At 36.5% G+C, this 21231-nt stretch overlaps 1 protein-coding gene across 1 annotated transcript; it reads left to right on the top strand.

Moving 5' to 3' along the window:
* The first annotated feature begins 28 nt into the window (after positions 1-28).
* On the top strand, positions 29-10933 carry LOC137287028 (parkin coregulated gene protein-like). Its single transcript, XM_067819130.1, has 5 exons — positions 29-226; positions 2823-2957; positions 3978-4149; positions 9437-9586; positions 9904-10933. The coding sequence occupies exons 1-5, from the start codon at positions 179-181 to the stop codon at positions 10062-10064; spliced, it is 666 nt and encodes a 221-aa protein (XP_067675231.1). The 5' UTR covers positions 29-178; the 3' UTR covers positions 10065-10933.
* Positions 10934-21231: the final 10298 nt, after the last annotated feature.

The following is a 21231-nucleotide window of genomic DNA, read 5'->3' as shown; positions in this document are numbered from 1 at the left end:
CATAGCAACAGCCCATGCGTAAACTTAGTCATCCGGGTTGTTTGTCTGTTGCTAAGATACCGATGTCCGCTCTCCATATTATAGTGGGGTTCGCCTTTACTCGGTAGGTCTTTCGAAAAGAATTTCACATTTGTTAAGTGATTTTGCCTTTTCGCGCAGAATTCGACACACAAGCAAGATGAACACCTGTTCACTACAGACCAAGAAAGGAATAGTAAGACAGAAGGTAACTAAATTACTCACTTCATCGATGAGTTGTCGACCACAATCCAATTTTAGTATGGTTGTCAACAGGGGTTTGATAACTAACTACGTCTAATTAACCTGTAGTTTGTTTTTTATTATGCTTAAGAGTGTCTCCGTAACTGTACAGCATCGTTGGAGGTATGATGCCTGCTGCATATATATGATTGTTTTTTTATTCACGAAAGATTAAATTTAAAAGTGTATCATATGCAGGGAGTTTGGGGTGGGGTGGGGATGTTGAATCCTCAGCTTTCGGAATATAAACATTGTATTTAGCAGTGGTTTGACGGTTAGATCCATTGTTTTTATTCCTATTGCGGATCCTAATACAGGGTATTTTCCATTCCCAAGCATAACCTCTTAATCTTAAGCGGATTCTCAATTCCACTGTTGATAATGGTTTGTTCTCATCTTAGATCAAACATTTCCTTGCCATTGGCACTGCAAGCTTTCCAGAATTGTAAGCATTTATATATTATAGAAGGGGTACTTGGGTCGGGTCAGTCACAGCCCTGTAACTGACAAACAATTTATTCAGGTAACTGTCTATTTGCCTGTATGAACCAGGTTATGCCACTGACAAAGAAACAAGACTGAGTTGGAACTATATTGACTCTTGTCTCTGGCAGATTTTTAAAATCATGTAAATGCTTACAATCCTGGAAAACTTGCAACTGCTCTTTATGACAAGGAGGCTACTTGAGTGAACCACAGCCAGTGAGGCATCTTTTTTAGTGTTTACCTTGCCTTGTTATTTAGTTACAATATGCAGTGTAAGATAAACAGTGGCAAAATGGAACAGACAAGAAGTTATGTTAACCAATTCCCAACACTTCTGGGTTGTCCAAAAGCGTTGGGAATTGGTTGATGAATCTGTATCAGAGGGGTCATTTGGCCATTTTGACTTTTTGGTATGGCCATTTTGACTTTTTGTGCAGCTATTTTGACTAGGGTCAGTGTGGCCATTTTGCTAACAAACAGAACATTTGGTCCTTTAAGTTTCAGATGTCCCTGAAAATTCACAGGACCCATCTAGGATAAAATTTAAACACAAATTTCAGATTTAACATTTATTATAATTTGCTTTGAAATTATGAACAACCGTAACATTCATAAACCTGACCATAACATTTATAAACAAGTGTGATATGTCACATATGACAACTTCAGGCTTGTGGAATGTAAAATGTATTTGCTGAATAGGCCTACCTTTAGAATACAGCACCACAAACTTTAAAGACACGTCATAATACTATTTTACGTAATTGCAAGTGATTTTGTTCAAAAGCACGTTCTTGAAACAATGCCCTATGACGGCGGCATAGCAACAAGTTCGTCAAGCTCAGCGTGTGCGTATAAGCTCCGCTCACTGATGTTTCATCTCTACCAGCCATGTCATTACAGAAACCCAACAATGTTGTGAGTTTCCAGTAGTAGTCCTGGCGGAGTCGCAATTTTTTGCTCGCACCATTGGTCGCATTGTGCCATGTTTTATTATTTGCAGTTTTGGTCAATTAAAATAATCTAAATATATTCTATATTTTGGTTTCAAACGTAACTATTTGGATCAAATGAATTATAATTGTAAACTAATATACATATATATCTTTGTCATTCAGTAATTTGCACCATTACAAGGGAATATTTATTTTTCGAAGTGGTAAGAATTCATTACACTGGATTCGTCAGCCATTTTTGTGCCGGTTTGGTGAGCGTATTCTATTTATTAGAATTATTCCAAGGTTTAGGGTTAGGGTTTAGGGTTAGGGTAAGGGACCAAATCCTATATAGTAGGTAAATGCATGAGTACCCATTGTTTTCCTTTTCCATTTTTAATATTTTGTTCATAAAGAAAAACGGGAGACCAAAAACGTCAAAAGTTAAATAGATGATGCTTGAAATGGTTTAATGTCAAAATTTAGGGCTGATGGAAATCTGCCTCCAGCAACTTTCACCTCTAGATCTACATATTTTCAATAATGATTTGAAGTCTAACTCACCCTCGTGTCGTCACCGAACATGCGCATGTCTCACACATTCCTTAGCGTGATCCACATTATCCTTACTGGGTTCCCTACAACACTTTTCTGTCACGAAAGTATGATTTTTATACAAGCACGTCATTCATGCATGCACCGTGAAATCAACGTCTGACGCCTGACGTCAACAACTGTTTTCAGTTCGAACCATATGAGCTCATTCAACACAGCATGGTATCTTGTAGATTACAGAATAGGACGATCGTGCCAAATGATATCAGGACCATTCGGCTACCATCAGTAGACTGAAAGCATGAGGCACCAAGTCTACCCGTAACCTTTGTAATTGTCCGCAAGCAATTCGATTCTTTCCGTTCATTTCCGTGACGTCACAGGAATGACTAGCTAAATTTGAATGTTGTGCAACAATGTGGACGTCGCTCAGTCGGTTAGCTGTCGGGCTAACAATCCGAAGGTCACGGGTTCGAGTCGGACGGGTTCTCACAAACTGGTTGCCTGTCTCACTGACAAGTGACGTACGGCTGGATTAATTTTATGATGTATTTGTTTTTGATGTCTGTGTGATACTTCTTGCAGGTTGAAGGACCACCTGTAGCTGGAGCCTTCAAAAAGAGACCTAGCAAGCCAACAGCATTCAGGAAGTTCTATGAAAGAGGAGACTTTCCAATAGCACTAGAACATGACACGAAGGGCAATAAAATTGCTTGGAAGGTAAAATGTTTTAAATGTTTTGGGCGTATGTATGATCATTATTGTAATGGGCTTTTTTTCATGTGGAAAGGTTGTTGTTTGGATTTACAGTAATAGTATGCCTTGCATAAATTGTTGCATTATTTGAAGTTAGGATTTTGATTGGATCTTTGCACTTTAACTTCCCTTCAAATGACTTGGCACTGTGAACATTTCTTTTCAGGATAAACAAATCTATTATCCTTACAAAGATTTAATTCTATTTTTTGGTTCTTATTAACAATATCAATGAACAGTATCCATTCATCTTCAGTTGTCTCAAATGATTTAGTCATAAATAAAGTTCCTCTTCCATTATAGAGTTTACACTTAAAGTGTTTGTGGATACACATTCTCAAAGTATGAATGGCTCCATCCCAACATGAGATGGGATTTCTTAGAATCATTGTAAGCTCATAGTCAATCGTTAGATTCTAGCTCATAGAATATCATTTTTAGTTTCTAAATAATGGTGTTACCTCAAGTATTGAAAATATTGATATTTAAGTGAATTTAAACAAATTCTACCAGGTAAATGGCCAGTAGTGATAGCTGCCTTGTACACACATTAAGGTGACATTCCTTTGGTATGGTATGATGGAAGTACTGTTCAAAATATGCTGCATGCTGCATATGGGGCCACATATGACATTGTCGAAAAGAATTTAAATATCCCTTTATGCAAAGAGTTGGTGAACGAGTTTGCTTTGTACAAGAATATGTAAGAAGTGTCCTCAGAAGCTATTGCAACAAGCAAACATGACAATATCGGAGTAACTATTCTACTAACATTTTCACACTCACAGCGAGGTCACCCTGCAAATTATCCAAAGACTGTGTTACTATTACAACTGAAGGAACACACTATAGTACATTATTGTTTATTTATATTGTTTTCACAATGTGAACACATCTTTTGTGTGATTAGTAACTACACCACTGTAACTCATAGTTTGGAAAGAATCCGTTACTAATTGCTAATGTCAACTGACATGTTTCTAGGTGGAGATAGAGAAGTTAGACTACCACCACTACCTGCCCCTGTTCTATGATGGTCTGTGTGAGATCGATCATCCATATGAGTTCTTTGCCAGACAGGGTGTCCATGATATGCTGGAGCATGGTGGCTCGAAGATTCTACCTGTCATTCCTCAGTTAATCATCCCTATAAAAAGTAAGTTCTCAGTTGCCACAGGACAGATGCAGCAAATATTCCACATACAAAAATGTTCCACACTTTGTTAGCAACAAATACCTGGGATCATATTTGTCCATCAATTGTGTATCTCAAGATTCTCTTCCTTATTATGTACATGTTCTCTTACAGGTCTTAAATCAGTGTTCATCTGCTGACACACCTGCCTTAGACTATTCCCCTAATAAATAAAGATACTAATTGGAGCATGATATTCATGCTAAATGGAAAGTCAGATGCCCTTGTGTAGATGGGTTAAAAATAAAGTCCAATCAGACTGGCTGCTACAGAACTCTGAAAAAATACTATGGCATGACAGTTTTGTGTAAATGTGAAGTCCAGTGCAATGACAAGGTGAAATAAATTGAAAAGTAGGATGAGCGCAGGTATCTTGAACAGTCTGTTAGAGACTGTGCTCTTCCATCTGCGCATAACAACAAAGTGAAATGTAACAGTCATGCATAAACATAATTTGCCAAACTTGCCAATATTTTCAACTTGTTTTCACATTTTCTAGTAATCAATCAGCATTCATAATCCTCACATCACAATGCATGCTTTCCAACATCTACTGTGGTGCCTATATCAATGCTTGGAGCTTATTATATGTAGCTTATTAAAGCCATGCTGTTTGTTTATACATTAAGAGTTATGCCCCTTAGCAGTAATTTTCTGTACCGAAGGATGATGACTGAATTTGAAGGCTGTTCTCAAACAAAATGTCTGGGGCCAAATTGTCTGCTGTTGTGAAGTGTCAGTCTTGAAAACCTTTGTTTTTCAAAAAAAAAGTGACAGAGAAGATTCAGGAACTGTTCCAGGGTTGATTGATTGTAACTGTAATTCAGAAATTGAAACGGAAACGGAACAGCAATTGAGAACAAGACATCAGAGTCATGATGCTTCCAAACAAAATAGCAAGTTTTATATTCCCCCACTGTTTTAGGGAATAGGAAGGTTGTGCAAAACCATATTGGTGACAGGACAAATTGTCCCATCCATAGAAAGTATCCGACACGACACCAAAGTACCCCCACATTACCTTTCTTAATACAAACATTTTAATATTAAAGTGCAGTTGAAATCCTAATGGAAAAAATAAAGTACATATGAAACATCAGCTAGTATACCAAACAGAGTGGTCAATGTTAGAGCTAAAGATCCCTTATGGATGAATTGTGAAATGCAGAAGCGAAACTGTCTTCATAAAAAAGCCAAAACCGTCTCTCTGATTGGGCTAACTTCCAATTAGTCAGAAAGTTGTCAACTTAATACGTGATTCTAAAAGAAAATGCGATTCAGAATTAGACAATAGGATAAATTACTCTGTGGGTACAAAAAATGGTGGCGTTTGGTTAAACAATATATAAACAAAAAGTCTGAAAGTAACTACTTTCCTCCAAACATATCAAATGACATTATCTACGACAACCCCAAAGAAATTGCAAATTTTGTGAATAATGTCTTTGTAAGTCTACAACAGAAAATCCACATTTACAGCTTCCTCAATGTCATTTTGAACTTATTACAGAGTCACTAAATGTTGTCAGTTACATTACGATTGATGAAGTTCAAGATATTCCCCACTAACTCAATCAATCAAAAGCTACAGGGCCTGATGGAATAGGAAATAGATTTTTGAATGTCATAGCGAAAAGTTTAGCTCTTCTATTAACAAAATTATTCAACATGTCTCTTCAGAAATTTTTGTTTCCAGCCGTCTGGAAGGAAGCATCAACCATAACTCTCCATAAAAAAGTAGTGTGAATGAATGTTCCAACTACAAATCGGTTGCACTCACATGTCGTTTGTCTAAAGTTTTAGAAAAATGTGTTCTCGAACATGTATTTAAGTACTTTAGAGATAGTGCCATTTTAACCAATTTTCAATTGGGTTTTATGACAGGACACTCTACCTCTAACCAACTTACAAGGTATGGAACAAGGGTATCACTTCTAAACTTTAAATACCCACGAAGGTCACGGGGTAAAGTAGGCCTTCAGCAACCCATGCTTGCCATAAAAGGCGACTATGCTTGTCGTAAGAGCCGACTAATGGGATCGGGTGGTCAGGCTCGCTGACTTGGTTGACACATGTCATCAGTTCCCAATTGCGCAGATCGATGCTCATGTTGTTGATCACTGGATTGTCTGGTTGTTTATTTACAGTCCACCGCCATATAGCTGGAATATTGCTGAGTGTGGCATAAAATAAACTCACTCACTCTAAACTTTAAAACTATGGTATTGGATGATCACTTTTGAATTGGTTTGAAAGTCATTTACAAAACAGATCACAAAAAGTTGTCATTAATGGATACAGTTCTGATTATAAACCTGTACTTGCTGGCATCCCACAAGATTCTGTATTGGGACCTTTGCTTTTTATTGTATACATAAATGAATTAGTAGATGGCATAAAAAGCCACATACGTTTACTGTTTTTTATGACACCTCACTTTATGTAATTGTAGATGATCATGATACAGCCACATCCTGTCTGAACGATGATTTAAACCGCATATCTAGCTGGGCAGACATGTGACAAGTTACCTTCAACCCTGATAAAACTGAAACAATCAATTTTTCTCGTAAACATAAAAATTATACGATTCCGACCTTGAACATGAACCGAGTTGTGGATAGTCATAAACACCTAGGTATAACTGTACAGAGTGAATGTGAATGGAAAAGACATATTGATGATATTGTTAAGAAAGTTAACCCCTTGATAAACTGTCTTAAATATCGCCTCTCCAGAAAAACGCGAGAAATCATGTACAAATCATTTGTGATCAGTCCCTTATTCTTGAATGGTTACATCTAGATGCACTTCATACAATATGTGGTGCAGTTCGAGGCACTAATCATAGTAGGTTATGTATTGGGGATTGGGAAAGAGAACTTTGACAATGGGCCATTTTCAGAATTATTAGACATTTTCTGAATTTAGAATACACCATTGCCCTTGTATCAATAGTAAACAGCAAAATTTTAATGGGCCATTTTTCAATCTAATGTGCAAATTGGACCGTGGCTCCTGCCTTTCCTAATCCCTGATATATCAAAATAAATCTAAACTCTTAAAAGATAGAAGGCATGATATCAGATTAATAACTTTTCACAAGATGAATAATGATCTCACACCTGACTACCTCAGTCAGCTTGTCCCTAAGTTGGTCTCTGAAAACAGTCATTGTAATCCTCTTAATAAGTCTGTGTTACAAACAAATTATTGGACTAAAATATATGAAAAGTCATTCCTACCTGACACAATTAAAATTTTGAATTCGTTACCTTATAATTTAGTATTCGTTAATTCAATCGTTTAATTCAAGTCTCTGCTTAAAAATGATGACTCAATGAAATATCTAGACCTATATAAATTATGGTAGTCAGTTCTGTCAGAGTGTACTCTGGCGACTTAAACTCAGCTGTGGTGATTTGAATGTGGATAAAGTAAACAGACACATCTCCCACAACCCGGTATGTGCTTATGGACATCACAATGTGGACACAGTTTGTTATCTCTTACATGTAAATTATACGCTGCTATTAAAAATAATACCTACTTCTACGTAAATGGCCACAATCTCCAAATCATGTTGTATGGAATACCTCCGGCAAACAACGATGTCAGTAAGAACAGAATAGAGTCCCTGCATCGATACATCTTTAAATCTAAATGATTTGATGATTTATTCTAGACATTATACGCAATCAGTTATTGAAGTATAGCTGCAGGCTCAAGGTTTATAAGCACCAACAACATACATATGCACATACATATTTGATTTTGTCATTTTTTTTCTAGTTCTTGTATATTTTGTTTAATGATCTATGTACTGGTGAGGTATTGATATAAGAAGAGTTCTGTTTACCAAACCAGATTCTCTGGGAATAAAAATATATTTAAACAGGAGGATTTAGAGATCAAACCTGCATTTTAAATAATGACACATTGCTAGCATATATTTCTCTCGGTAAATTAATAGTTTCAGATATTATTTTTTCCAATTTATTTAAGATAATCTTAGCACATAATATAATGCTTAGCAAAAGCAAATCAGAACTGAAAAGTAATTTTTAAGCATGTTTAGTAATGCTTAATTACAAATTTGACATCTTCACTCACAAAATCATTTACTCTTGTTTGTTAAAACAATGTGAGAAAAAAGTTTGGTTTATCTGTGGTCATATACAGTAGTTTAGACTATACTTTCGTTTGTCATGTACCAGTGGGCCATGTTCAAACTGATAGGCCCTTTGAAATGGTCCTGGCTATCTGATTAAAGTCTCAAACCTTTTTTAATACAAAATGTAAAGTAAGAAACAACACTGTATATGTATATAATGTGGAAGTCCTCTAAACCCACATCCTTTGGGACCAGCAAAAAAATCTGGTATAGAAGGCGTGCCGGTTTAAATAACTATTCCTTTTTCAACTGAGAATGATGTTCAGTGAGCTGTTAAGTACCATTCAAGAACATGTGGATAGTCATCAGATTCTTTCTTCACCAAGAATGATAAGATCTGGTAAGCACGGAAAAACAAACCAATCTTGTTGCAGTTAAAGACATTTTCATTATGCACATATCCATCAGTCAAAGTCAGGAGGCAGGATTAGCTCTCTCTTTCAAAATAGGGCCAGAAATGGGAAAGTTAAGTCAAAAACCTATCATGCATCACTGTGGTAGTTTTGTCAACTTTACTGTTTTCATTCAACTGTCACTCAACTGTCAAGTTTACCTCACCTTGTTAGGCCTAATCTTTATCCATGCTTCTTTTACCACTATCAGGCAACATCAATGAGCTTAATGCTAAGTTAATCCACTGTGTTGTTTATACGCATTCAGCCAAAGAACAGGAGAGCCGAGATACCAGATGCTGGTTTAGGGAGCAATTATTATTGTACAAACAGGTAGTCTTTGTTGTGTCAAAATATCAAATAGTCTCATACAAGATTAGAGAGTGTGTAAATAATAATAAATTAAGTAGCTTCTGTCAGGACCCAATCCTAGTGTCAATATTGAGAGCCTGTCTGATTGGAGAGATGCAGGTCTTGTAGACTTCCACTGTACCTTAATATTTAAGGTAAGAAACAACCCTGTATACATTTCTTACCTTACATGCTAAGGTATGAAGTTATGATGTTTCCATAAAGTACCTTCTCTAGTCATTTTAAAAACATACTAGTTTCTGTATGGTCATGGCATTTTAATTTGCATACATTAATGTATATGTAAAAATGATTTATGTTTTTTTAACAGATGCCTTGAATTTGCGTACGCCCATTGTTCTGTGTACTACTCTGAAAGTCCTGCAGCATCTAGTGGTTTCAGCTGATATGGTGGGAGAAGCCCTTGTCCCATACTACCGCCAGATCCTTCCCATACTTAACATCTTCAAATCGAAGAACTGTGAGAACTAGTCATATTTTTTTTTCTTATGTAATGAAGAAAGTGGAACTTGAAAAGTGAATGATTTGATATTAATTAGTTTCAGTAAAACAATTTGGTAATGTACATAATTGACAACAAATTGCTGAAATAAAAGTAACTAATAATAACAGGTTTGCTTAAATACAAATGATGTAAATTTTCAGTAAACTGTCAGCATTGCAACAGCCTGAAATGTTTTCTTCCTGATGATGATGATGATGATGATGACGATGATGATGATGATGATGACCAAATGTAATAGTTCATTGACCCAGTATGATGAACTCTTTTTCCAGTGAATTCTGGTGATGGAATAGATTACAGCCAGCAAAAAAGAGAAAATGTAGGAGACTTAATAGAAGAAACATTGGAGGCCTTTGAGCGTCATGGTGGAGAAGATGCGTTTATCAATATCAAGTACATGGTTCCTACATACGAATCATGTATGCTCAACTAGCAGCCATACAGAAGCATTGAACTCTTAAAGTGAGGATTACATCAACCATTGTACAGTGACAAGAAGATATTTTGTGATAAACACTTTGGCCAAACCCTGGATATTTTTCATTGTTGCAAAATGAAGATATATCCATCCATCAGTATTTCCAGTATTTTCATTGTTTAACTCATAGTACTACATATTAATCATTTTGATAACCATTTTAGAAATTTTCACTGTTTGATTTTAAAGCTGAAAATTCATGGAATCATACCCCAGAAATGTTAGGACATATTGGAAAATATGTACATTTTGATTCTTAGTCAGTGCGAAGCATGATAAAATGAACTTGAAATAAAGAAAAGGTGTTTTGCATGTTATTTAATTTCCTGATGTTTTGTATATTCATTGTTTATATTACACTCAAGAACAAACAATGTTTTTTTAGGTTGAATATTTTCAACATCCCAAGGCATGTTTTGTTTGAAAAGTGTCATCAATTTTAGTAAATATATATATATGTGTGTGTATGTATATGTACTGTTGCCTGCACGCCTGTCACAAGTACTAGATTGACTGAAATTATGCCTGTAATGTTGAAATACAGACATCATTTGTTGTTTTGGTACAACTAGTATATCATATTCAAAATTGGCCAGTAGGTTATAAAAACAGAATGGATGCTATTGATCTCTTGATCTAGATTTTGTTCATCAATAGATGTCCAGTTTAGATGTGTCTTTTATGAAGGTGGTTCCTCCAGCTACCCTACAGGCCTTCGTCCTATCTGCTTGCACTCATATGTATAACTTCATCTTTCTCCCTCTGCCTTGTACAGTTTAACCACTGCTTCTGTATATTGGCAAATAACCAACTCCCTCAGTTGTTGTAAATAATAAAGTTATATACCAATTAATAAAGTTATATACCAATATTTGTGTGTTGTGATATTTCATACACTGCCATCAGTTGGAATGGGTAAGCTAAAATAGTATTAATTTCACAATTACGTGAAAACAATTACTGTTCAGTCAACAGATTAGCTACTCCTTGTTACCTACATATTACTATGGAATAGTCCAAATAAAAACACAAGAAAAATATCTAATGCCACGTATATATTTATTTGATAACAAGAATGACATAATGCTTTTCAAATAATAGCGTAGATATATCTTTTCAGGTAAATATTTTAATCTATATATATAGAAATAATTCATCTTTAATTAAGCTACTACTATTCAGTAGGTAGCACAGCAGTCAAATCGACATCATATGTACTCTGTGTACAAGGTCTGCTTCTGTGTTGTCTCTTCTCCACAGTTGCTCACTTACGCAGTACACTGACAAACTTCTGGTCGTCTTGTGTGGGGTTGTCCTTTGTCTTCTGTGTTCGAAGAAAGTCTCTGGCAGTTTAACATCTTCCCATGCATGTCATGCTGATGCATCTCCAGTGCTTGCAGGTCTGTCTGACCTTATTTCTCATATAGACAGGGCCCTCCCTGTCACATCAGGTATTCAGATTAAGGGCTGAAATTTAAGGGTGCTTCAGGCTCAGGAGTGGATACAAGAACTTTACTCTAAATAATCTCCATCACCCTCAAATAAGAAAAAAAAAAGTTCTTAAAAGGTTTCACCGCTACGGGAAATTAAAAATGACTTTAGAAATAGAATGGCCATTGGGAAAAGGGACAAATTTTTGTCCCACGCTATTGTAAACAAGATCCCTATTTTTATTTATTTATTCATTCTTTTTTTTTTATTTATTTAATTTTTTTTTTTGTTATGAACATATTTTGGATATGGATTGGCAAAACAAGCCAAAGGCTTGTGTAAATGCCTCTCCATCAACTATAATATAATACAATAAAAACAAAACAGTTATTTCCACAAAGGCATAAGATCATTAATATTCGAAAAATAAGTAGGGCTCTCAGACCCGACTCGGACCCGAGTACCCGACAATCTGGATGCTTATCTAAAACCAACATTCAATCATTTACGTGGCTGTTCTACATTCCAATCTACGAATAAGGAAACCTGTATATGTGAATCTAAATGTTGTTGAATAAACAATTAATATTCATTGTCAGTGAAAGTATCTACCACCTCTTTACCATTACGAAAAGCATGTGAAGGCAGAATTTTATTCAACTCAGTGTAAAAGCTGTTTAACAAACGATCACAGACTCAAATTCGCTGTTATTGGTCTGTATTACAAGGGGGAGCGCAGTTGTTAGAACAGTGAAACAAATACACGTACTCTACTTGTTTTCGGCGTTAATTCTTTGAAGGGGGGATGTTGTTTTTGCACTCACACTTTACGACAGGGTGTAGTCATCTACACACACTGCCTTTTGACAAATCCGCTAGAAGATAAAAGTAATTAATCAATCAGTGTGTTATCGGTTAATCCTTTGATCGATGTTTGTTTTTGTAACTCAGCTGATAAACCCTCTTGCATCACTTACATGCATATATTACATAACATACAATACATTTGCCATTACAGACCTTAATTTATAATGTTGAGTATTTACTCCAGACAGGAGAAATGTCAAATGGGAACCTTTGTTGAGTAACCGAAGTGGTGTTGCTACTAATTATACCTGTTATAAATTCATGAATTGACTATCCAGAGAATGATGACAAATAACACGTGTAGGTTTACACCATCAAAGGCGAGTTACAGCAAGGAAGATGTAATCTCTGTGTCGCATGCCGCCTGAAAACACTTATGGGCCGAAACTGTTTTGAGGATACCAACGGAATTTCGTTACATAAGGAATACACACAGGCATTTGCTGTGTACTTTGGTAAATAGGTGAAATAAGGGTTTTTTTACGTAAGAAAATTTTCAGATTTCTCTACCAAAGGCAAAGTCATCGTTTTTTGGTTTACGAATTCAAATACATCAACTGTGTGTTATTATTATCATAAATAATAAACCATTGTAGCTACCATAGCTACCATAGCTACCAAAATTTACGTATGCTATTTGCTATCACAGCTCAACCAACACTCAAAACTACCTAAATATAAAGCTTTGCAATCTTCCGTACTGAAACAAATGGCTTGCTACGTGACTGTAGACATCATATTTTGATGTAACATGACTAAATATCGAGGTTAAAAACACAGAAATAGGATCAAATTGGATCAGTAAGTATACCATCCAAGCATCCGAAAAGAACTACACTGCTGGGATATATGGTTACGATCAGACAAGGAATACCATGGATATTTTTAAATAAATGGCATGTGATGGGCATCCGGCCTCCTGACTGTTTAGGTGAAGAAATTCTGCTAATATGGACAGGAGCCCAGTTCCTTTGTCCGTCACGGTCGAAGGAGTGGGCGCTGACCAATTTGCGGTCTGCTTTTGTAATCAGACCGTTGGCGAGGAGCATTATTCGCTCCGCATCAGTGCCCCTTTAAGTGCACAATGGTCTTAAGTGCACAGAAAGCATTAATATTCATCAGTGGGCGGAGCTTATGTGACTGCGTCTCAGCCCCTCCCTCCACCCTCTTGGTTCTTTCTGGCTGGTGTCACATCTTCCGGTGAACTAATGGAGGGAGTGAACGATACACCGATACGCCTGATACAGTGCGACAGCTACAATATCCACGTGAGGTATATGTAAACATGAAGTATGTGTGCCGTGTATTCAATGTAATGTTCTTTCTTAAAGCTTCCGGCAGTGACAGAGTGACAAAGTCAGATTGTTTTCAAGTCACCTGGAGAACAACCACGGTACTCCAGTAGCCACTGCGATCGAAATATTGACAAGTCTTTGCTCAATCATAACTTTTTCACAACAATCCGGCCAAACACATTAACAACTCATAACCAACTAAATATGTACACAATGTATATAGACATACATATCGCCAGATCTACCTAAGCTATTCCCACCTAATCAAACGCGTCACGTCTAATAGGGTTAATGTAAGTAAGGCTACATATGCATACCAAAGCAGGGAGACTATACATAACTTTAATATGTGTTTCAGTATGTTAGGATATATTTTAAAAAGCATGTTGAAAATATTATCACAAGAGGAATATGTAATCATATATGTAATATCGCCTGACCCACATTTCTTTGGTATACATAGATTGTATTGTTTGATGTATTTTTACCCACAATTTAAAGATATATTACTGTTTTGTGTACAAATCAGCTCAAGGGGAAAATTCTCAAAATACTGCAAACTCTGCAAAAGATACTGTAATGATTATGACTGCCATACAATTCTACACTGTGAACACTCTGTGAACAACAGAAACAACTTCTTTTCAAAACTCATTGATCTCCTTGATGTGGATGTTTATGTACAAATAGAACTACTATCTGAAGATGAAATGTTGTCACTGCTTTCTTGGGGTGAACTACCAATAACTAACGATATTGATGAAATGTCATGGAGATGCATGATTGTCCTCTTCTGTAAATACTTATATTCATTGCTTCCCTCTCTAAACCTTGCATTCTAGGCCTTTCATTATTTTTCTTTGTACATATGATATAGTTATATATGACTATATCAATGTATTGTAGATATATTGCTGTGATAATGTTGCTGTAAATATTTTATGTATATGTTTACAATAATCTTCGGACTGCAGTCTGGAGGAAATAATGAGATTCATTCATTCATTCATTCATTCATTCATTCATTCATTCATTCATTCATTCATTCATTCATTCATTCATTCATTCATTCATTCATTCATTCATTCATTCATTCATTCATTCATTCATTCATTCTGCATACCAAAGCAGGGAGACTATACGTAACTTTAATATGTTTCAGTATGTTAGGATACATTTTAAAAAACATGTTGAAAATATTGTTATCATAAGAGGAATATGTAATCAGATGACATTTTTCACTAGAATAAAATTTAAGAGGGGAAAAGGGATGTCTTACCATTATAAAATTCTATCCACAGAGTAGCCAAGGATGGGAAGAAATATTTTTAAGGTCATCTACAGGTAGCTGTCCTTATGTACTCAACAAAGCCTTAAGTACAAAATGAAGTCTCAGCCCCTCCCTCCACCCTCTTGGTTCTTTCTGGCTGGTGCAGAGACCCCACCTCATCCCTTTGACTATCATCTACAAACCCATCTACACTGAATATTTCATTCACTCTCTCTCCCATTTCAGCCAGCATGGGTGACTGCCTCGGCTGGTCAGGCGAACAGTCAGTGTGTACCATAGAGGTGCTGCCAGCTGTCTAGGAGAGCTTCATCCAGCCCCAAGCACCCCAGAGGACTGGTAGGAAATGAAATGCATCTTGTATTTGCTCTGTCTTTTCTCAAAATATACATTGTGCACTTAAGACCTTTCTGTGCACTTAAGGTCTTGTATAGGAGTTGTTAAGTGCACAGAAAAGCCTTAAATGCACAATGATGTCTTGGCCCCTTCCTCCATGCTCTTAGCTGTATCTGGCTGGTGCAGAGGCCCCACCTCATCCTTTTCACCATGTACAAACCCCTGTTGACTCAACATTTCAATCATTTTCTCTCTCATTTCAGGTCACATGGGCTGCTCCCTCAGCACATCGGGTGGACAGTTAATGTGCACCTTACACCTGCTGCCAGCAGTCCAGGAGCATTTCATCCAGCCCAAATCCTCCCAGAAGACTTGTAGGAAATGAAAGGGATCTTCGTTTTTGCTTGGGCTATCCTTGAAATGTATTGTGTACAGCCTTCAGTGCTGACTGAATCTTCTGACAGCTGTGATTGGATGCTTTTGTGTAAGCAGTTTTTGTTTTTGAAATGTCCATCCATACAGTAATTAAAAGTAATCATAATTTTGAATATTTAGTTGCTTCTTTTATAATCTGATCACTTCTGCAGAGTGTGTGGAGACTGTGATCACTGTGTTTTTAAGTTTTCCCATGCCAATACATTGTTTTGTTTAAATGGGCTGTTCTGGTTTTTTTAAATAACCCAGATAGAATACAGAGGGCTCTTGTGTGTAAACCAGTAAAAGAAGGGGGTTAAGGAATGATGAACACATTTGCAAATGTCAAAGTGATCAAACTTGTGTGGATTAGAAAACTCATAAGCTCTGATTCATGCTGGAGCATATTTGGAACATTATGGTAAAAAATGGATTATTTCTCAAATGTGAGTACTGATTTCATTAAAACATTGGAAATCTATTTTGGAAAGAGTGTCTCTAGTACTTCAATGAGTTTGGCATCAAAATTTTCTGTAGAATCTTGTAAGTTACTTGTGGGCATTCTAGAAGTTGATGAGTCAAAAAAGAAATACAGCTTTATGGATTACGTCTTGGTTATTACGTTGAGCGATGTTTTGAATCATTTTCAAGCTAAGTGTGAATTCAACCAAATAGTGAGAAGCTTATACACATGATATGTTGTGACTAACAACGGATTAACATTACAACAGCGTGTGATAGAGTAAACATGTCGTACATAAGTGGAGGAGGCCAGTGGGGAACTAAGACAACAAAGAGCACTAGTGATGACTCCAATGTCGAGTGGGACTAACTAGTAACAACAAACAGATGCAATACTTAGATAGTATTTTCAAAACTCATTGATCTCCTTGATGTGGATGTTTATGTACAAATAGAACTACTATGTGAAGATGAAATGTTGTCACTGCTTTCTTGGGGTGAACTACCAATAACTAACGATATTGATGAAATGTCATGGAGATGCATGATTGTCCTCTTCTGTAAATACTTATATTCATTGCTTCCCTCTCTAAACCTTGCATTCTAGGCCTTTCATTATTTTTCTTTGTACATATGATATAGTTATATATGACTATATCAATGTATTGTAGATATATTGCTGTGATAATGTTGCTGTAAATATTTTATGTATATGTTTACAATAATCTTCGGACTGCAGTCTGGAGGAAATAATGAGATTCATTCATTCATTCATTCATTCATTCATTCATTCATTCATTCATTCATTCATTCATTCATTCATTCATTCATTCATTCATTCATTCATTCATTCATTCATTCATTCATTCTGCATACCAAAGCAGGGAGACTATACGTAACTTTAATATGTTTCAGTATGTTAGGATACATTTTAAAAAACATGTTGAAAATATTGTTATCATAAGAGGAATATGTAATCAGATGACATTTTTCACTAGAATAAAATTTAAGAGGGGAAAAGGGATGTCTTACCATTATAAAATTCTATCCACAGAGTAGCCAAGGATGGGAAGAAATATTTTTAAGGTCATCTACAGGTAGCTGTCCTTATGTACTCAACAAAGCCTTAAGTACAAAATGAAGTCTCAGCCCCTCCCTCCACCCTCTTGGTTCTTTCTGGCTGGTGCAGAGACCCCACCTCATCCCTTTGACTATCATCTACAAACCCATCTACACTGAATATTTCATTCACTCTCTCTCCCATTTCAGCCAGCATGGGTGACTGCCTCGGCTGGTCAGGCGAACAGTCAGTGTGTACCATAGAGGTGCTGCCAGCTGTCTAGGAGAGCTTCATCCAGCCCCAAGCACCCCAGAGGACTGGTAGGAAATGAAATGCATCTTGTATTTGCTCTGTCTTTTCTCAAAATATACATTGTGCACTTAAGACCTTTCTGTGCACTTAAGGTCTTGTATAGGAGTTGTTAAGTGCACAGAAAAGCCTTAAATGCACAATGATGTCTTGGCCCCTTCCTCCATGCTCTTAGCTGTATCTGGCTGGTGCAGAGGCCCCACCTCATCCTTTTCACCATGTACAAACCCCTGTTGACTCAACATTTCAATCATTTTCTCTCTCATTTCAGGTCACATGGGCTGCTCCCTCAGCACATCGGGTGGACAGTTAGTGTGCACCTTACACCTGCTGCCAGCAGTCCAGGAGCATTTCATCCAGCCCAAATCCTCCCAGAAGACTTGTAGGAAATGAAAGGGATCTTCGTTTTTGCTTGGGCTATCCTTGAAATGTATTGTGTACAGCCTTCAGTGCTGACTGAATCTTCTGACAGCTGTGATTGGATGCTTTTGTGTAAGCAGTTTTTGTTTTTGAAATGTCCATCCATACAGTAATTAAAAGTAATCATAATTTTGAATATTTAGTTGCTTCTTTTATAATCTGATCACTTCTGCAGAGTGTGTGGAGACTGTGATCACTGTGTTTTTAAGTTTTCCCATGCCAATACATTGTTTTGTTTAAATGGGCTGTTCTGTTTTTTTTAAATAACCCAGATAGAATACAGAGGGCTCTTGTGTGTAAACCAGTAAAAGAAGGGGGTTAAGGAATGATGAACACATTTGCAAATGTCAAAGTGATCAAACTTGTGTGGATTAGAAAACTCATAAGCTCTGATTCATGCTGGAGCATATTTGGAACATTATGGTAAAAAATGGATTATTTCTCAAATGTGAGTACTGATTTCATTAAAACATTGGAAATCTATTTTGGAAAGAGTGTCTCTAGTACTTCAATGAGTTTGGCATCAAAATTTTCTGTAGAATCTTGTAAGTTACTTGTGGGCATTCTAGAAGTGGATGAGTCAAAAAAGAAATACAGCTTTATGGATTACGTCTTGGTTATTACGTTGAGCGATGTTTTGAATCATTTTCAAGCTAAGTGTGAATTCAACCAAATAGTGAGAAGCTTATACACATGATATGTTGTGACTAACAACGGATTAACATTACAACAGCGTGTGATAGAGTAAACATGTCGTACATAGGTGGAGGAGGCCAGTGGGGAACTAAGACAACAAAGAGCACTAGTGATGACTCCAATGTCGAGTGGGACTAACTAGTAACAACAAACAGATGCAATACTTAGATAGTATTTTCAAAACTCATTGATCTCCTTGATGTGGATGTTTATGTACAAATAGAACTACTATGTGAAGATGAAATGTTGTCACTGCTTTCTTGGGGTGAACTACCAATAACTAACGATATTGATGAAATGTCATGGAGATGCATGATTGTCCTCTTCTGTAAATACTTATATTCATTGCTTCCCTCTCTAAACCTTGCATTCTAGGCCTTTCATTATTTTTCTTTGTACATATGATATAGTTATATATGACTATATCAATGTATTGTAGATATATTGCTGTGATAATGTTGCTGTAAATATTTTATGTATATGTTTACAATAATCTTCGGACTGCAGTCTGGAGGAAATAATGAGATTCATTCATTCATTCATTCATTCATTCATTCATTCATTCATTCATTCATTCATTCATTCATTCATTCATTCATTCATTCATTCATTCATTCATTCATTCATTCATTCATTCATTCATTCATTCATTCATTCATTCATTCATTCATTCATTCATTCATTCATTCTGCATACCAAAGCAGGGAGACTATACGTAACTTTAATATGTTTCAGTATGTTAGGATACATTTTAAAAAACATGTTGAAAATATTGTTATCATAAGAGGAATATGTAATCAGATGACATTTTTCACTAGAATAAAATTTAAGAGGGGAAAAGGGATGTCTTACCATTATAAAATTCTATCCACAGAGTAGCCAAGGATGGGAAGAAATATTTTTAAGGTCATCTACAGGTAGCTGTCCTTATGTACTCAACAAAGCCTTAAGTACAAAATGAAGTCTCAGCCCCTCCCTCCACCCTCTTGGTTCTTTCTGGCTGGTGCAGAGACCCCACCTCATCCCTTTGACTATCATCTACAAACCCATCTACACTGAATATTTCATTCACTCTCTCTCCCATTTCAGCCAGCATGGGTGACTGCCTCGGCTGGTCAGGCGAACAGTCAGTGTGTACCATAGAGGTGCTGCCAGCTGTCTAGGAGAGCTTCATCCAGCCCCAAGCACCCCAGAGGACTGGTAGGAAATGAAATGCATCTTGTATTTGCTCTGTCTTTTCTCAAAATATACATTGTGCACTTAAGACCTTTCTGTGCACTTAAGGTCTTGTATAGGAGTTGTTAAGTGCACAGAAAAGCCTTAAATGCACAATGATGTCTTGGCCCCTTCCTCCATGCTCTTAGCTGTATCTGGCTGGTGCAGAGGCCCCACCTCATCCTTTTCACCATGTACAAACCCCTGTTGACTCAACATTTCAATCATTTTCTCTCTCATTTCAGGTCACATGGGCTGCTCCCTCAGCACATCGGGTGGACAGTTAATGTGCACCTTACACCTGCTGCCAGCAGTCCAGGAGCATTTCATCCAGCCCAAATCCTCCCAGAAGACTTGTAGGAAATGAAAGGGATCTTCGTTTTTGCTTGGGCTATCCTTGAAATGTATTGTGTACAGCCTTCAGTGCTGACTGAATCTTCTGACAGCTGTGATTGGATGCTTTTGTGTAAGCAGTTTTTGTTTTTGAAATGTCCATCCATACAGTAATTAAAAGTAATCATAATTTTGAATATTTAGTTGCTTCTTTTATAATCTGATCACTTCTGCAGAGTGTGTGGAGACTGTGATCACTGTGTTTTTAAGTTTTCCCATGCCAATACATTGTTTTGTTTAAATGGGCTGTTCTGTTTTTTTTAAATAACCCAGATAGAATACAGAGGGCTCTTGTGTGTAAACCAGTAAAAGAAGGGGGTTAAGGAATGATGAACACATTTGCAAATGTCAAAGTGATCAAACTTGTGTGGATTAGAAAACTCATAAGCTCTGATTCATGCTGGAGCATATTTGGAACATTATGGTAAAAAATGGATTATTTCTCAAATGTGAGTACTGATTTCATTAAAACATTGGAAATCTATTTTGGAAAGAGTGTCTCTAGTACTTCAATGAGTTTGGCATCAAAATTTTCTGTAGAATCTTGTAAGTTACTTGTGGGCATTCTAGAAGTTGATGAGTCAAAAAAGAAATACAGCTTTATGGATTACGTCTTGGTTATTACGTTGAGCGATGTTTTGAATCATTTTCAAGCTAAGTGTGAATTCAACCAAATAGTGAGAAGCTTATACACATGATATGTTGTGACTAACAACGGATTAACATTACAACAGCGTGTGATAGAGTAAACATGTCGTACATAAGTGGAGGAGGCCAGTGGGGAACTAAGACAACAAAGAGCACTAGTGATGACTCCAATGTCGAGTGGGACTAACTAGTAACAACAAACAGATGCAATACTTAGATAGTATTTTCAAAACTCATTGATCTCCTTGATGTGGATGTTTATGTACAAATAGAACTACTATGTGAAGA

The sequence above is a fragment of the Haliotis asinina genome, chromosome 6 (assembly GCF_037392515.1).
Source record: "Haliotis asinina isolate JCU_RB_2024 chromosome 6, JCU_Hal_asi_v2, whole genome shotgun sequence".
In the NCBI taxonomy this organism is placed as follows: domain Eukaryota; kingdom Metazoa; phylum Mollusca; class Gastropoda; order Lepetellida; family Haliotidae; genus Haliotis; species Haliotis asinina.
Note: the sequence above shows the minus strand (reverse complement) of the source record. Positions and strands in the feature narration are given on the sequence as shown.